General features: G+C 43.6%; 1 protein-coding gene across 1 annotated transcript in view; it reads right to left on the bottom strand.

Moving 5' to 3' along the window:
* LOC138674575 (transient receptor potential cation channel subfamily M member 7-like) overlaps positions 1-19,878 on the bottom strand; it is a 59,018-nt gene that overhangs the window by 18,496 nt on the left and 20,644 nt on the right. Inside the window, exon 2 of the mRNA XM_069762393.1 lies at positions 6,566-6,645. Coding sequence (XP_069618494.1) covers positions 6,566-6,645 — 80 coding nt within the window. The remainder of the gene's footprint in view (positions 1-6,565; positions 6,646-19,878) is intronic.

Genomic DNA, 19,878 nt, shown 5'->3' with positions numbered 1-19,878 from the left:
CATCAATAGTAAAAAGATATAATGTTAAAAATAATAAAAAAAATAAAAAATCGTGCTATTGTCACCTTCCAGCGGCCCCCGAAGCCTTCCCCATCCTCGCGATGCTCTCGGCAGCTCCATTCCCAGTAATGCTTTGCGAAATGACCCCAGATGACGTAGGATCACGCAAGACCACTACATCATCACGGGTTATTGCCGCAAAGCATCACTGGGAACGGACCTGGCGAGAGCATCGCTTTCTCCTGGGCTGGATCCGGGGGCTGCCGGAAGGTGAGTATATAACAATTTTTTATTTTAATTATTTTTTTAACAGGGATATGGTGCCCACACTGCTATATACTACGTGGGCTGTGCTATATACTATGTGGGCTGTGTTATATACTCCATGGCTGCGCTATATACTACGTGGCTGTTATATACTACGTGGTTGTGATATACACTAAGTGGGCTGTGCCTGTGCTATATACTATGTGGTTGTGCTATATACTACGTGGCTGTGCTATATACTACTTGGACTGTGCTATATACTAAGTAGATTGTGCTATATACTACGTGAACTGTGCTATATACTACGTCGACTACTATATACTACATGGATTGTGCTATATACTACGTGGACTGTGCTATACACTACGAGGGCTGTGTTATATAACAATGTATAATACACTACATGGACTGTGCTATATACTACATGGGCTGTGTTATATACTACGAGGCTGTGCTACATACTATGTGGATTGTGCTATATACTACGTGCACTGTGCTTTATACTACGTGGGCTGTGTTATATACTACGTGGGCTGTGTTACATACTACGTGAACTGTACTATATACTACATGGGCTGTGTTACAAAACACGTGGACTGTATTATATACTACGTGGATTGTGCTATATACTACGTGGACTGTGCTATATACTACGTGGGCTGTGTTACAAAACATGTGGACTGTACTATATACTACGTGGATTGTGCTATATACTACGTGGACTGCTATATACTACGTGGCTGTGTTATATACTACATGGACCGTACTATATACTACGTGGATTGTGCTATATACTACATGGACTGTGCTATATACTACGTTGATTGTGCTATATACTACGTGGACTGTACTATATACTATGTGGGCTGTGTTATATGCTATGTGGGCTGTGTTATATGCTATGTGGCTGTGCTATATGCTACGTGCGCTGTGTTATATGCTATGTGGCTATGCTATATACTACCTGGGCTGTTATATGCTATGTGGCTGTGCTATATGCTACGTGGCTGTGCTATATGTTATGTGGCTGTGCTATATACTACGTGGGCTGTTATATGCTATGTGGGCTGTGTTATATACTACGTGGCTGTGCTATCTACTATGTGGCTGTGCTATATACTACGTGGCTGTGCTATATACTATGTGGGCTGTTATATGCTATGTGGCTGTGCTATATGCTATGTGGTTGTGTTAGAATCGGGCCACCATCTAGTAAATATATATATATGTGTATATATATATATATATATATATATATATATATGTTTTCAAGAATATTTGAGCCCATGTGTCCATTATATGTCCATTTTGCAAGCCGGTGAGAAAATCTCGCCATACCGATGTCATACGGATATTTTTTGAAAAAAATCGCATGCTCTCACTGCACACGGATCACAGTTCAGGAAACATGTGTGTGTGGCACCCGGGATAGGGCATCGGCATTTCCATTCTTGCGACCTGCTCGATACTTGATCTTGAAGTTGTAATTAGATAACCGGGCTATCCATCGCTGTTCTAACGCACCTAATTTGGCTGTGTCCAGGTGGGTCAACGGATTGTTGTCAGTATAGACAATAAATTCTGCAGCGGCCAGATAGTGTTTGAAACGTTCAGTCACAGCCCAAACTACTGCCAGTAGTTCCAATTTGAAGGAGCTGTAATTTTCTGAATTTCTTTCAGTAGGCCGGAGCTTTCTACTTGCAAAGGCGATGACTTTCTCCTGACCTTCTTGCTTTTGTGACAGCACCGCTCCTAGTCCCACATTACTGGCATCGGTGTAGAGGATGAAAGGTTGATGGTAATCTGGGTATGCCAGAACCTCTTCTCCGGTTAGTGCCTTCTTTAGTTGTTCAAAGGAGTCTTCCCTTTCGTCGTTCCACTGAAAAGGAGGGTTTCGGTTTGAAGGTTTCTTCGTCTGCCCTACCAAGGTGTCTTGCAAGGGTGCTGCCAACTTGGTAAATCCTTTTATAAATCTGCGATAGTAACCCACCAATCCCAGGAATTGTCTCACTTCTTTTGCGCTGGTAGGTCTTGGCCAATCCCTTATGGCGCTTATTTTCTCGGGATCTGGTGCTACTCCCTCCGAACTCACGATGTGTCCCAGGTACTGTACCTTTGGCTTGAGAAGGTGACATTTGGATGGCTTGACTTTCATGCCATACCTGGATAAGGCTTCGAACACTTCTGCCAGGTCTATTAAGTGTTGTTCGTAAGTCTTTGAGTAGACGATCACATCATCTAGGTACAGGAGGACGGTCTCGAAGTTCTTGTGTCCGAGGCAGCATTCCATCAGCCGCTGGAAGGTACCGGATGCGTTGCAGAGTCCGAACGGCATGCGATTAAATTCACATAGACCCATTGGTGTGGTGAATGCCGTCTTTTCCTTATCTCGCTCAGCCACAGGGACTTGCCAATACCCGCTTGTTAAGTCTAAGGTGGAAAAATAATTAGCAGATTTCAAAGCAGTTAAGGACTCTTCTATCCTAGGCAAGGGGTAGGCGTCTTTATGGGTGATGTTATTAATCTTCCGGTAGTCTACGCACATTCTCATGGTTCCGTCCTTTTTTTTGACAATCACTAGAGGGGCCGCCCAGGGGCTACAGCTGTCTCTTATTACCCCGGCCTGTTTCATCTCCCTCAGCATATCTTTTGCACATTGATAGTGAGCGGGCGGTATGGGTCTATATCTTTCTTTTATTGGGGGATGGTCACTGGTGGGGATTGTGTTTTCTACCCCTTCTATCCGTCCGAAGTCCAATGGGTGTTTACTGAAGACTTGTTCATATTCCGTCACTAGCCTATACACTCCTTGTTTTTGATGGGTAGGTGTTGAATTTATGCCCACGTGTAGCTGTTGGCACCAATCCTCCATTTCTCCATCTGAGCCATTGCCTTCCACCTGACAGGTTGGTTCTAAGGGCTCAATGGTTGTGATGGCATTGTTGTCAACAGTATATAGCTTTGCCATTGTAGCATACCTTGGCAAAGTGACCTCTTCCTCTCCACAGTTCAAAAGTCGTACCGGCACTCGTCCCCGGTGTACCTCGACTATCCCTCGTGCTGTGAGTATAGTGGGCCTGCTGTCGGTGTACACTGGTTCTATTAAGGCTTGATAATCTCGTCCCTTAGTACCAATGGCTGCTCTACACCATACCAGCATTTCTGTTTTTGGTGGGATTACAATAGATGTTGGATCACTTACCCTCACACTGCCGATTTCTCCACCTGCAACTTCTACCTGTTGCCTTAACATCAATACTTTTATTTCCCTCCGGAGAACTCTCTGCTGGCAGGATTGGGCAGTTTCAGCAATTTGCTGTAAGACAGAAATGACTTCGGAAAAGCAGTTCTCTAACACATTCATTCCTATCAATACAGTTGGTTCACAGTTCCGCCGGTCAACATCAACAACAATTATACCCTGTTTCTTCAATTCTACTTTACCAATCTTTATGGTCATCTCCCTGAATCCTAGTTTCGGTACCAACTTACCATTACTGGCCCATATATCTAGTTCAACATCAGAGGGCCCTTTATCAATATCTGCATCAGCCCAGTACCTCTTATAAAGGATATACGGTATAGATGAAATCTGGGAACCTGTGTCCAGCAAAGCGTTGAGGGGCATTCCGTCCAGCACGATAGGGATAATGGGTCGTCCTCCGATGTACCTGTCGTGCCAGGGTGTTGGGCCTTGAAAGTTCATTCCTGCGAAGCGGCCCGCATTCCCAGGGGATTCCCGTTTAAATCACAATCTCGTGCAAAGTGGCCTGGCTGCTGGCAACGGCGGCAAATGGGCTGTCCATCCGGTTGGTAGCGGTCGCGGGGTCGTCCTCTCCATGTCGGGTATCTCCGGGGTCTCATCCATGGAACACCTTCTCTACGGTTTGACAACTCCATCTTGGGTCCTCTCATCTCCTGCATGGTTTTAGCCATTGAAGCAACAACATCAGTTAAAGAGTCAAGCTTTTGTTGAAGAGCCTCATTAGTACTGGGCCCCAGGGGCTTAGCAATGGCCCCGGACATAGCTGATGTCACTGGTACTCCATGTTGTTGAGGAGCCTCTGCCATGAGTTGCGCAGGATCCTGATCCCGAGGTGCCTCTGCCAGCTGGAGACGTATAACGCTCTCCTTTAATTGGGCAAATGTCAATTCAGGGTTCTTAAAAACAAGCATGCTCACATGCCCCCGGTGAGAAGGGGTGTAGAGTCCCTCAATAAATTGATCTCTTAGCAGTTTATCCGCTCCGGTGTTAAAAATGGGTTCAGCCAGTGTAAGTGATTTAAGGGCTTCCTGCAGGTTTAAAGCAAAGTCTCTCACGCCCTCATTAACTTTTTGTTTGCAATTAAAGAATCGTACTTTAGCTTTGCTGCTGGCAGTGGTTTCAAATGTAGCTTTTAATCCAGCAAATATGCGTTCAACAGTGCCTTTTAGATCAGCTGTCCATGCTGTGACTTCTCGCTTAGCATGGCCACTTAACTGCATCATCAGGAGACTAACACGCTGAACTTCACCCACAGGGAACATGTCAAAATGGGCCAGCATCTTTTCTCTGAAATCGTCAAGGGTATTAGGCTCACCTTCATACATTGGAAGCCATGGGCCACCCGGGGTATATGGCATCAGCACCGGCATGATGGGCGCCACTCCTTGCACCACTGCACTACCGGACTCTCTATCGACACTCTGTCTTTCAGCTGCATTAGCGTCGCCGGGTGCTGCGGCGTCTCCGTGCTGCGACATACTGTGCCCCCTTAGTTAATCCGGACCCTTCCGGTCCTCCGCTTCCGTCGGGATAGTGTAGATTCGTTCCGCTGTGCAGCAGGATCGATTTTCCCCTTGCTCTGATGTCTGAGCGCTCAGCTTGGTGCCGCCCACAATGACACGCCCCCTGCTGCTCCCACCCACCGCGCTCTGTAATGGCGGATTCTGAAGTTTTTCAGTTAGACTGGGGCTCAGGTGATGGCGTAGCTCAATTAACAGTCTCGTGCCTAACGGTTATGAAGTGATTACCTCAGGGGATGGCGGCCATCTTTACTCCATTATAACCAATGGGGAAAAGTCACTTTCAATAGTTTTCAATGGAGAATGGATTTTTCTTTAATAAAGTCAATTTTCAAGATTTTTCATCCAAGTTTTCACAGTTTTGGGCTCCAATCACGGCACACAATACCCGGTATACGGGCTGGCTAGATCCTGTTCGTGACGCCAATTGTGACGCCCAAGAGACCGGGGTACCCAGCACCGGACCAATGGGGTCTGTCTGTTGAGGGGGGTGTCACGGGTGGCTTGACCCGGTGCTGTGGCCTCAGGCAATGCACAGTGTAAAGGGTATCATGAGGGAACAGGCACTTACTTGATCAGCAGCAGGTTCTCCCAGCGGTGATGATCCCAATCCTGGATAGATGGCTATTGTCCAAATGAAAGACTGAGGCACTGAAACGTTTAACCAGTTTACTTTAACAAAAAAGGATTTACAACCAGTCCTGTCACCGGAGTCTGTATGGGAACTCTGAGTTACTTTGACCCTGCCGGGGTCTTCGCCTCTTATTGTACGCAATATCTGTGTGGCCCTGCTGCTGTATGTGAACTGGCTGCCGGCCCAATCTGTCCCCTCCGGGTCCTGGTTCGACGGGCAACCCGAGTCCTTTTATCGGCTTACCCCCTCCAGGAGTACCGCTGAACTCTGTGTCTGTTGCTGCGTCCGACCCTAGTGAAGCTGATATCACCTCACGTTTTTCCGGTTGCTGTATTATATGTAATGAATACAGCCACGGATCCGGTATCCGTCTTTGCGCCTGTTCTGGGTAGTGATTAATGCTACCCGGTTCTCACAATGTCCTTTTTCTCTATCCCTCTTCTCCTCAGGCCGGTGATTTAGGCCTGGTAACAGTCACAGGGCTGTTAGAGATTCAACTGTATGACCTCTCACTTTCAGCTCCTTAGCCCAACTGCCAACTCTTCTCTCAGACCAGAATGGATCAAGGGGAGTCTCTGGAGCTCCCCCTTCTGGCCGGAGGTGGTAGTGCAGTCTTGCTATTTTAGTATTTGCATTTACTGTCAGTAACTATTTTTGTGGCAAATACCCCTAGGGGTGCCACATGTGCGATTCTCGTCCGTGTAAAACGGACAGATTTTTTATATGTTGTGTGTGACACCAGCCTTAGAAAAACTGTTGCAGGTAGAAACTCTAAGAAGGTAAAAAAATTAATAAAATGGGTACCCAATTTTGTAAGTGTCTATGACAGGCACATGTTCTATATGTACAGTAAGGTTTGCAATCATGTGAATCACTTACCTGTGAGGTTCTCTTGAGTTTGGTATGATAGAAACACAATCACGCTTATAAAATGTTCTCTCTGTCCACGGTACACTAATCTGAAAAACAAAAGTGAAACAGCACAAGATTTATTTATGCCGAGGTAAAGTCAAACTAGTCTCAGGCCATACTAAGCGTCCTCCTTGTGGGCTGTGACACTATTGTAGGTCCCATATAAATGGAAAAGGTTAATTTTTGTTCGTTCTTTCACATGTAATATAATGGTAATATGCTCACAACTGAAAGTGAACATGCACATATTTCATGTAGATGCAGGGTGGACCTTTCTTATTATTTATTATGCAGTGCTTATATAGCACTATCATATTCTGCAGCGCTTTACACACATTATCGGCACTGTCCCCATTGGGGCTTACAATCAAAATTTTCCATCAGTATGTCTTTGGAGTGTGGAAGGAAACCAGAGTACCCCAAGGAAACCCACGCAAACACGGGGAGAGCATACAAACTCCTTGCAGATGTTTTTGGTGGGATTTGGACCCCAGCACTGCAAAGCAACAGTGCTAACCACTGAGCCACCGTGCTGGCCTATTATTCAAGACCTTTACATCTTTTCCTTTATTATTCCCTAAGAAAAATCTGCAATATTACCCCACCTGCCTGTTCTTTGTTTCTTTAGCGAATCTTTTCTAACCCCTTTTCAGACCAAGTCTCAGAATGCGACTGCTATTTATTCCTGTTACAGTCTGATGCTCTCAAAAATTATACAAATACAGATACACCGCTCGCCTGATTTTTTAGACAGTAATTATTTTTTGTTTGCATCTGTGCATATATCAAGAGATTCAAACAGATCTTTCAGCTTTAAGTGGTTATCCCATTTTAGAAAACTTATTTCCATTGGCTCACTTCATTGTAAAATAACAAATTGGGATTTACTTACCCTCCCTAGGTCCATCGCTGTGCCTCCACCTTTGCCTTGGTCTCTGAAGTTTGGCTACAGCAGTGGCGCCATGTCAACAGTGCCGCAGCAAATCACTGAGCTCAGTGCCTCTGCTGATGTAAATGGCAAAAGCATCTGAGCTCAGTGATTGACTGCAGCGCCATCAACGTGACATGACTGCTGCAGCTAGCAACGGAGATCGGAACAATGAGGCCTTTTGGCTTCACTTGGCTCCATGTTACTTCACACAGGCTCAGCTTTGCTCTGCAAGTTTGCAAACCAAGACTGACACACCCAACCCTATGCTGCAGGAATTTTAAATGAAATCTGTGGCCATGGGCCACTTGTAAGACCCAGCTTGGAGGAAGCGGACCGCCCCTATAGTCCGCTCTAAAAGTAAAAGCCCACGCCAGGTTTTCTGAAATCTGCCTTGGGCAAATAGCTTGCCCAAGACCAAACTTACTTTTCTTTTGCACTGCAATCACAGCTATGCCTGTGACTGCAATGCACATGAGTCGCCCGCCAGGGCTTAGGGGTACTCGGTACCGGGTCTGGTACTTAGAGGGGATGTCACGGTGGCGGCGTGGCCCTGGTTGCCCAAGTAAAAGGGAATGTTCTTAAAAGGGTTTTGAATAAAGTTTGTGTTCATGACGCCACCTGTGGTATTCGGTCAATGGGGACCGACGCTGCTTAACCCTTATCCGGCTGAATAGGTACAATTGTAACTATTCCGTTTTAAAATTGCAATAACTTTTTTTTGAAAAGACGTAGAGGGCTGAAATTTCGTGACATCTCTACATTTTTGGTCCAGAATATATTGGCCAAATTTCAATAAAATATCTCCACCCGCTTCCGAGATAAGGGGTCGAGATCTTTTTGCATCCATAACAAGCTGCATAGGTACAAATGTACCTCATATATTTTGAATGAAGATAATGCAAGGGAAAAAGCATAAATTTTTTTTTAATGATAATGCTATTTAACTATTATAAACAAGTAAAAAACTGTTCATTTACATTATAAAAGAAAATGTAAGAAACTTTTTTTTATTGATTTTCTTTGCAAGTAATGCATGTTGGCTTTGCTACAGAGTGTTCATCGCAAATGGGTTTCACACAAACCACACAAGACTTTCTAGTCTTGCGTTGTTTTCGCCTCAGGTCTCTGCAGACATAGCAACTACCAACAACAGGGGAGGGTCCACGACTACCATGAGGTATTTTGGGGCCAGCTGCTGGCTGCGATGCTACCACAATGCATCGTCCAAGCACCATTTCTACTGCACCTCGAAGAAAATGGTTTCTCATTATCATTTTGTTTGTACTACGATCTTCAATTGCAATCATACACAGCTGATTTGCGAGATCTTTCAGGAACTTTCTTCGTTGATCCTTTGCCCTGAAGCTTGGATTGTGTTCTCTGTAGATGATGTAGGATGCTAACCCACTGACATCAATCATATTGTAGAAAAATGCCAAAGTCCAACGTGATGTTCGTCGTTTCACAGTGTACTCTCCCAACATTTTATCCATAACATCAACGCCACCTTTTGTTATGTTGTAGTATTTTATTATCTCTGGCTTGGCTGCTAGTGTCTCTTCAACTTCTCCCGTCATGTGCATAGATGATAGAAGCACGACTGATTTGTTCTTCTTTGGTACATATGAACAGACTGTTGCATCATGATTGTAGGCAAAATTTGTCGAGTATACAGGCCTTTCTTTGGCAGGCTGCATGTTGTTAGGTAGGAACCTTTTGTTTTTTCTCACTGTACCAACTAGTGTCATGTTCCAGGAGTTCAATACCTTAGCTAGTTCCATGGTTGTAAAGAAGTTATCGGTGGTGACATTTCTTCCAGAGCCTTTATACGAGCTCACTAGGTCCAATACTGTTCGTTCTCCAATGTTTACTTGTCGAGGACCATCAGTTGGTTTCCCAGTGTAGAGCTGACCTTGTAAAGGGTAGGCATTTGATGAGTCACAAGCCCAGAAAATCTTTATGCCATATTTAGCTGGTTTTGAAGGTATATACTGGGTAAATTTAGTATGACCTCTAAATGGAAATAATTGCTCGTCGACGGTGATACAATGATATGGCTTGTAGGCTCTCTCCAGATTACTGTTCAGCATTGTCCAGATGTCCCGTATTGGTGCAGCTTTATCTGTTTGCACACGTTCTGCACGTGTATTTTCGTTGTCAAACCTGATAAATCTGAGTATCATCTTGAAGCGGTCACGAGACATGGCTGCACGTATAAGAGGCAGAGCAGCAACATTCCACATTTCCTCCAGATTCTCTTTGTTGGCTCTGTGCACACCAGCAGCAATCAGTATGCCCAAAAATGCATGAAGTTCAGTTTCAGTAAATTGCTTGAATGTTTTTTGTGGTGGCCGTTTGGAAGAATCAGGAAAACGTTGTACCAGTTCGTTGTTGTAAGCATCACAAACTCTCTTGGCCTTTCGATTCGTTTCCCGTAATATGATGTCACACATCTCGGGAGTCATGATGGACTTGAATAGCTCTTTTGCTGTATATAGGTTGCTGATTGCTGCAGGGCCACCTCTTTGTCGTAGGACATTACGAGATTTTGTTTGTGCATTTGGCAGTGGATTACTGCACCATTGAGTTTCATCCTTAGCAGTCCAAATGTCGCCTGCACTTTGAGGCACAGAATCATCCTCAACACTTTCGTCTGATTCGTATTCATTTTCATGCTCTATGACCATTTCTTGTTCAATGTCTGAATCTTCTTCAGTAACATCCACTTGTGGTACATAGTTTTCATCATCAGATGGAACATATGGTTCATCCTCATGCTCAGAATCAGATTCTTCTAGCATTCGCATTATTTCGTCAGACGTAAATCTGTAAATATGAAAAAATGTAAAATAAATAATTTTCCGAAATACTACATTATTGGCTTTTCACAAAATTATACTAACCTGCAAACACGTTTTCTTGGATTATGGCGGAAACTAGATCCAGCATTACTATCACTCATGATGACTTGCTAGATGAATTTTGGCTTCGTATTTTGTGCTGAATATAAATAAAACATCGTAAAACAATATGTAGATACTAATTATTATCCATTTTTCGTATAAAAATTATACCTATAGTGATAAGTTTCATACAAAATATATGTAAGCCAAGTCCAGGCTGAAAGACAATTTGACTGTTCTGTCCCCACATAATGAGAATAAAGGTATAACTGGCTGTTAGATGCTGTGAGACTTTCCTACCTTCGTTTCCAAGAAATTGAAGACTTCACAAGCCTAGAAATGTGTGCTCACAGCAATGAGATGAACAGCAAAATGGCTAATGAGAGGAGGGAGGCAGGAAGACAAGTAGAAGCCACTCCCAGTTTGAATTAACTTAATTGACAGCAACATAAGTGACCAGTAACAACACTGAACAATAGATATCAGCATAACATTTGTAGCTGAATGAACTTTAGTTTCTGAAACCAAGTAAAGTCTTCCCACAGTGGAGGTATATGTGAAGGTACAATTGTACCTATGCAGCCTGTTAAGGTTGTAAAATTATGCAGCCTGACAAGGGTTAAAGGGGTCCTCTGGGGTGATGGTATGGCAGCTAAGATGGTATAACTTCCCACAAGTGAAGTTGGGTACCCAGGGCTCCCGGTGTGTAAATGAAGATGGTGGGTGGTGCGGTAAGAAGCAGAGGACACAGGGTTTGCAGTCTCTTTACCTGAAGACTTCAGGCAACCACAATCCAGGGCACCAGATCACAGGTACAGGCAGGGTCCAGCCAGCTTGGAAGTAAATTCAGAGTCCCCTTTACCAGGTGGAGTTAAAAGCCTTCCTACTAGCACAGTGGTGTAGTCTCTTACTGCCTATGGCTTCTGTCAAGGTCCTCACAGTTCTCTCTGTCCTCCTTAAAGGTGGGACACTAACCCGTATGACAGGTGGCTCAAGCCTTTTTACAGGGTCTCTATCACGGCCCGGGCTCTATGTGCCACTGTGTCTCCTGAATATTAGGGCAGACAGGTGATGTGAAGTCCGGCTGTCCTGCCGGATTCTGCTGTAAGTCTTGGAGTCCCTCACAACCTCGGTCTTCTGGCTACCGGTATCTGCGCTTTGCAGGGAGGTAGCCCTATCGCAGCTGTCCTCCCCAGTTGTCACTCTCCTTTGCTTCGCTCTCCTCCATGCTCAATACAAGCTGTTCTTCCTTCTGTGTTATCTCTATCAAGGAGCTGCAGCACTTTTTCGTGGCTGCACGGCCCCTCACTTGCTCTCTCTTCTGTCTCAGACTGCTGTATGGCACTCACTGACAGGAACTGACTGACTTTCCCTTCACACCAGAATATATATATAGGGGAGCCACCCACAAGCTGGATCAGAGCTCCCCCTTCTGGCCTGGAGTGTGAACATGTTGTATGCTTGTGGTTACCTGATAAAGATCATCCTTCGCTTTCAAGCGTGACATCACTCTCCTCATGAGGAAAGCAATGCCACTGTGACAACCAGGACCCTGGGGTGTCACACATGCCAGCGGGCTCAATACGCTTCTGTGCACATCCTAGGGGACACATAGCGACCCTCGCATAAAACACCTGTCGCTGCCTCACAATGGCTATAAGAACATCTCCAAAAAGTATGATGCTACTTTCACTACAGCTTCACATACAGTTAGGGCTGGAAATATTTGGACAATGAGTCATCGTGATTTCAGCTCTGCATGCCACTATTTTATATTTAAATTGAAACAACCGAGATGTAATTAAAGTGTAGACTTTCAGCTTTAATTAAAAGGGCTGCAAAAAAAATAGCCTGTGAAATGTCTAGGAATTGCAACCATTTTCCACAAAACCTCCTATTTCAAGGTAAGAAATTGGACAAATGAACTTTACCATAAATAAACAGTTAATTTTTCATACTTTGTACAGAATCCTTTGCAAGCAATCACCGCCTGAAGTCTGGATGCCATGGATATGGTTTCCTCCTTTGTGATACTTTGCAGGCCTTTACTGCATCTGACTGACGTCAGTTGTTGCTTCTTTGTAGGTCTTTATACCTTATTTTTTGTCTTAAACATGTGAAATGCGGCTCAATGGGCCTGAGATCTGGTGATTGACTCGGCCATAGCAAAATATTCCACTTCGCTGCCTTAAAAAACTCCTGGGTTGCTTTTGCAGTATGTTTTGGATCATTGTCCATCTGTACTGTGAAGCGCCATCCAATCAACCAATCGTCCAATCAACCTTGCCGCATGTGTCTGAATCTGAGCAGAAAGTATCGCCCTGTACACTTCAAAATTCAGCAGGCTGTTTCTGTCATCAGTCACATCATCATTAATCCCTTCCCGACATGTCCGCTGTGGGAACTACATTTCCTGCAAACCACGGTACAAGTATGGCTCCACGAATGCAGGGGGGATCACGCTGAGAGCCGCTGCGAGCAGGTGCAGGTGTCAGCTCTAGGTGAGAGCTAGAATAATGTTCAATCACTGCACACTCTTGATAGATGCTTGTGAGAATTTCATTGTACAGCTACAGATGCAGAACTAACACAATTCAGGTGCTGGGATAGAGAAAATGGTGAGGTGACAAGAACGTAACATTTTGACCCTCACAGGGTCTTATTCATGTAGTCATTGTTGACAAGGATCACTGAACGGTATAAAGGATATTATGATTGCAAAGGACAACTGGGTCCAGGGAGGTCCAGCGCACCTGAGCATTGGATTATAGGCTGCAACGTGAGAGCTGACACCATGCAGCAATGCCCATGTTTGGTGCTAGCACCAATTGTGGGTATTTAACCCCTCTGATGACACTGTCAATAGTGACAATGACATCGCGGAGCATGGCACAGGGAGTGGGCTCCCTGTGTGCTTCAATCAGCACAATGCTATGAGATCGTCATTTTATGCTGCAAAGTCAAGCTGCCATATAGCTCAATTGGCACGATCCCACTGAGGGTCAGTCAGAGGACAGCACAACACACACTCAACAGGATGGAAATGGGGAGAGTAAGCAAATGAGGGATGGGACACCTTCTGAGCTCCAACCTGAGCCTGCTCTGCACTCCTTCCCCCCGCTGCCATCACAAACCTTGTCCCTCGCTGTCACCTTGCACTGCCCTAGCTATTTCACTGGCCGGCAAGGGCTCTAGCCTCACCATTGCAGATGGTCCAACACAGGGGTGGTGACAAGCACGAGACTGACAGGGTAAAAACACAACACTTTGCTTCCAGACTCCGCTGCCAAGCTCCACACCTGCAGAGTACATGGAAACAGGACCCTGAACTCCAGAAGTAGCTGATACAGCGCTGACACCAGAGAACTGAAAGGCTGGTCACCATAGAATAACTATCACCAACAGTCAGCTGATGCATCAGGTGACTATTTAAAGGATGGTAGGAGTGGTCACCACCCACATCTGCTGACCTGGCTCAGCAGCTGCAGCATGCTGACAGCAAGGAAAACCAACATTAACCCCTGCTGGCCTGATAGGAAAAATCTACATTTAAATTATAGTGGAACCAGAGCTGCCATGAATCCAAAAATGGATTGACACACTACCCCCCTTTCAAAGAAGGGCCTCTGGACCCTTAACACTGGATCTCAAAACATCGTACGGTGAGGATGCATGGATCCAATAGGATTCACCTCGGCAGTCACCTGATCCTCAAGTTTACGGCAAATGCAGCCCAATGGAGATGGCAATAACGTAGGCTCTGGAGGCGCAACAAATCTCCAGAGCACCAATCCGTGGAATGCGTTGTGTACGTGCATTACTGGGGGTAACTCCAGTTGGAAAGTCCCCGGGCTGAGAATGGCCAACACCCGATATGCCCCGATCACCCTAGAACTTCAGGTCCCAGATGCGTACTTCCATCTGATGTTTCTAGTGGACACCCACACGTACTCATTCATTTTGTTTGAATTTTTTTTTTTTCTGTGAAGCACATGGGAGTTCAAAGTGCTCAATACACATCTAGATAAGTTCCCTATGGGGTCTAGTTTTCAAAATGGTGTCACTTGTGGGGTTTTCCCACTGTTTAGGCACATCAGGGGCTCTCCAAACACAACATAGCGTCCACTAATTTTACCAGCAAATTTTACATTCAAAAAGTGAAATGGCGCCTTCCGTGCTCTGCCGTGCTCCCAAACAGTGGTTTTCCCCACATATGGGGTATTGTCACGCTCAGGAGTAGAAATTGGACCACAGATTGTGTGGTCTATTTTCTCCTGTTACCTTGCAAAAGTAAAAAAAATTAGGTCTAAAGGAACATTTTTTGTGAAAAATAGTTAATTTTATTTTTTTTCCCTTCCACATTCCTTAATTCCTGTGAAACACCTGAAGGGTTAATAATCTTTTTATTTATTATTATTATTATTATTTATTGTTATAGCGCCATTTATTCCATGGCGCTTTACATGTGAGGAGGGGTATACATAATAAAAACAATTACAATAATCTTAAACAATACAAGTCATAACTGGTACAGGAGGAATGAGGACCCTGCCCGCGAAGGCTCACAATCTACAAGGGATGGGTGAGAATACAGTAAAACTAAAGTAAACTTCTTGAATGTAGTTTAGAATGGTGTCACCTTTGGGTATTTTGTATCATATAGACCCCTCAAAGTCACTTCAAATATGAGGTGGTCCATAAAAAAATGGTTTTGTAAATGCTTTTGTAAAATGACAATTCATTGGTTAACTTTTAACCCTTATAACTTTCCAACAAAAAAATTACATTTCAAAAATTGTGCTGTTGTAAAGTAGACATGTGGGAAATGTTATTTGTAAACTATTTTGTATGACACATCTCTCTGATTTAATTGCACAAGAATTAAAAGTTTGAAAATTGCAACATTTTCACCAAATTTCCGATTTTTTCACAAACGTAAGTCATATCAAACAAATTTTACCATCATCATGAAGTACAATAAGTCACGAAAAAACAGTCTCAGAATCAATGGGATCCATTGAACTTTTCAGAGTTATGACCTCATAAAGTGACAATCGTCAGAATTGAAAAAATTTGCCTGATCAGGAAGGTGAAAATATGCTTCTGGGTGAAAGGATTAAACAATAGTGACCCAGTGCCATTGGAACCATGCATGCTTAGGCCATCACACGGCCTCCACCATGTTTAACAGAGGATGTGGTGTGCTTTGGATCATGAGCCATTCCATGCCTCCTCCATACTTTCTTCTTCCCATTATTCTGGTGCAGGTTGATCTTAGTTTCATCTATCCAAAGAATGGTTTCCAGACCTGGGCTGGCTTCTTTGGATGTTTTTTGGCAAAATCTAATCTTGTCGTTTTTTTAAGGCTTATTAATGGTTTGCATAGTGCTGTTATTGACTGCAAATAGTTGGTGTGTCCCAACAGGGATAAGACCCTTCATATATACAGTGGGGCAAAAAAGTATTTAGTCAGTCAGCAATAGTGCAAGTTCCACCACTTAAAAAGATGAGAGGCGTCTGTAATTTACATCATAGGTAGACCTCAACTATGGGAGACAAACTGAGAAAAAAAAATCCAGAAAATCACATTGTCTGTTTTTTTAACATTTTATTTGCATATTATGGTGGAAAATAAGTATTTGGTCAGAAACAAACAATCAAGATTTCTGGCTCTCACAGACCTGTAACTTCTTCTTTAAGAGTCTCCTCTTTCCTCCACTCATTACCTGTAGTAATGGCACCTGTTTAAACTTGTTATCAGTATAAAAAGACACCTGTGCACACCCTCAAATAGTCTGACTCCAAACTCCACTATGGCGAAGACCAAAGAGCTGTCAAAGGACACCAGAAACAAAATTGTAGCCCTGCACCAGGCTGGGAAGACTGAATCTGCAATAGCCAACCAGCTTGGAGTGAAGAAATCAACAGTGGGAGCAATAATTAGAAAATGGAAGACATACAAGACCACTGATAATCTCCCTCGATCTGGGGCTCCACGCAAAATCCCACCCCGTGGGGTCAGAATGATCACAAGAACGGTGAGCAAAAATCCCAGAACCACGCGGGGGGACCTAGTGAATGAACTGCAGAGAGCTGGGACCAATGTAACAAGGCCTACCATAAGTAACACACTACGCCACCATGGACTCAGATCCTGCAGTGCCAGACGTGTCCCACTGCTTAAGCCAGTACATGTCCGGGCCCGTCTGAAGTTTGCTAGAGAGCATTTGGATGATCCAGAGGAGTTTTGGGAGAATGTCCTATGGTCTGATGAAACCAAACTGGAACTGTTTAGTAGAAACACAACTTGTCGTGTTTGGAGGAAAAAGAATACTGAGTTGCATCCATCAAACACCATACCTACTGTAAAGCATGGTGGTGGAAACATCATGCTTTGGGGCTGTTTCTCTGTAAAGGGGCCAGGACGACTGATCCGGGTACATGAAAGAATGAATGGGGCCATGTATCGTGAGATTTTGAGTGCAAACCTCCTTCCATCAGCAAGGGCATTGAAGATGAAACGTGGCTGGGTCTTTTAACATGACAATGATCCAAAGCACACCGCCAGGGCAATGAAGGAGTGGCTTCGTAAGAAGCATTTCAAGGTCCTGGAGTGGCCTAGCCAGTCTCCAGATTTCAACCCTATAGAAAACCTTTGGAGGGAGTTGAAAGTCCGTGTTGCCAAGGGAAAAGCCAAAAACATCACTGCTCTAGAGGAGATCTGCATGGAGGAATGGGCCAACATACCAACAACAGTGTGTGGCAACTTTGTGAAGACTTACAGAAAACGTTTGACCTCTGTCATTGCCAACAAAGGATATATTACAAAGTATTGAGATGAAATTTTGTTTCTGACCAAATACTTATTTTCCACCATAATATGCAAATAAAATGTTAAAAAACAGACAATGTGATTTTCTGGATTTTTTTTCTCAGTTTGTCTCCCATAGTTGAGGTCTACCTATGATGTAAATTACAGACGCCTCTCATCTTTTTAAGTGGTGGAACTTGCACTATTGCTGACTGACTAAATACTTTTTTGCCCCACTGTACCTATGTGACTAGGTGGTATGTTTTCCTTCAATTGAGGATACTTTCCCTGGACACCTGACTCTGGCTTTAAAATACAATGACTGAGTTGATTAATGAATCTAATAATTGCACCTTTATTTAATTATACTTACCACTGCACTTTAACCATAGTGTTATTTACATCTACAGTATATTTTGATATCATATCTATTATATAAACTATTGTCATATTTGTGCTGGTGTCTCTGAACAGTAGAACAATGTATCACAACTTCAGCGTCTGCTAAATCTCTCCTAAAGGTCTTTTGCAGGGGTTCGGATTTGCCCCTCTAGCAATCATACTTGCAGATCTCACTGAAATTTTGCTTGATCTTCCAGACCTTATCTTGACCTTCCTGTTAACTGCCATTTCTTAATTACATTTCGGACTGAGGAAAGGGCAACTTGAAAACTCTTTGCTATCTTCCTATAGCCTTCTCCTGCTTTGTGGGCCTCCCCCATTTTCATTTTCAGAGTGCAAGGCAGCTGCTTAGAAAAACCCATTGCTGCTGTTTTTGGCACAAGGTTAGAGGAGGTTGAGTTTTTATAAAGCTGGGAAATTTGCATCACCTGGTATTTGCTAACGATGATAGTGAATAAGTCATAACCCTAACAAGCTAATTAACCCCTTACCGGCATCGGACGTACTATACCGTCCGATGCCGGCTCCCCTGCTTTGATGCAGGGCTCCGCGGTGAGCCCGCATCAAAGCCGGGACATGTCAGCTGTTTTGAACAGCTGACATGTGCCCGCAATAGGTGCGGGCAGAATCGCGATCTGCCCGCACCTATTAACTAGTTAAATGCCGCTGTCAAACGCAGACAGCGGCATTTAACTACCGCTTCCGGCCGGGCGGCCGGAAATGACGTCATCGCCGACCCCCGTCACATGATCGGGGGTCGGCGATGCTTGTATATTGTAGCCATAGAGGTCCCAGAGACCTCTATGGTTACTGATGAGCGGTGGCTGTGAGCGCCACCCTGTGGTCGGCGCTCACAGCACACCTCCATTTCTTCTATGTAGCAGAGCCGATCGTGCTGTGCCAGCTTCTAGCCTCCCATGGAGGCTATTGAAGCATGGCAAAAGTTAAGAAAAAAAGTTTAAAAAAATGTGAAAAAAATAAAAAAAACATAATAGTTTAAATCCCCCCCTTTCACCCCAATCAAAATAAATCAATAAAAAAAATATCAAATCTACGCATATTTGGTATCGCCGCGCTCAGAATCGCCCGATCTATCAATTAAAAAAGTATTAACCTGATTGCTAAACAGCGTAGCGGGAAAAAAATTCGAAACGCCAGAATTACGTTTTTTTGGTCGCCGCGACATTGCATTAAAATGCAATAACGGGCGATCAAAAGAACGTATCTGCACCAAAATGCTATCATTAAAAACGTCATCTCGGCACGCAAAAAATAAGCTTTCAACCGACCCCAGATCATGAAAAATGGAGACGCTACGAGTATCGGAAAATGGCGCAATTTTTTTTTTTTTTAGCAAAGTTTGGAATTTTTTTTCACCACTTAGATAAAAAATAACCTAGTCATGTTAGGTGTCTATGAACTCGTACTGACCTGGAGAATCATAATGGCAGGTCATTTTTAGCATTTAGTGAACCTAGCAAAAAAGCCAAACAAAAAACCAATGTGGGATTGCACTTTTTTTGCAATTTCACCGCACTTGGAATTTTTTTCCCGTTTTCTAGTACACGACATGCTAAAACCAATGATGTCGTTCAAAAGTACAACTCGTCCCGCAAAAAATAAGCCCTCACATGGCCAAATTGACGGAAAAATAAAAAAGTTATGGCTCTGGGAAGGAGGGGAGCGAAAAACGAACACGGAAAAACGAAAAATCCCCCGGTCATGAAGGAGTTAAGGTCTGAATCTTTGGTCAAAGTATTCTGAGCACACAAATCTCCAAGGGTGCCCAATTTTTTGCCCATTTTCCTTTTTGTAATTTTTAAAAGGTAAAAGATTAAAAAATATATTTTTAAATAAAATACAAAGGAAATGTGTAATCTGTAACTTAAATCCTTTAAGAGATCATTTCATCTTCATCTTGCTTAACTCTTCACAATAACAGTAGTTTTGACACAGGGTGCACAAGCTTTTACATACCACTATATATATATATATATATATATATATATATATATATATATATATATATATATATATATATATATATATATATATATATATATATATATATATATATATATTGTGGTGCAGTGACAAGTGTTGCAGCCAGGGGGCGCTGCATGTGCACTTCGGGATGCACATGGAGACATAATTGGGTTGAAACAGCAACTGGTCATGTGATTGATGGACGCTATGTATCACAGAGGTAGGTGGCCCTGTGATGGAAGCCTGG

This window comes from Ranitomeya imitator, chromosome 4 (assembly GCF_032444005.1).
Source record: "Ranitomeya imitator isolate aRanImi1 chromosome 4, aRanImi1.pri, whole genome shotgun sequence".
NCBI lineage: Eukaryota > Metazoa > Chordata > Amphibia > Anura > Dendrobatidae > Ranitomeya > Ranitomeya imitator.
This window is presented reverse-complemented; position numbering and strand designations above follow the sequence as displayed.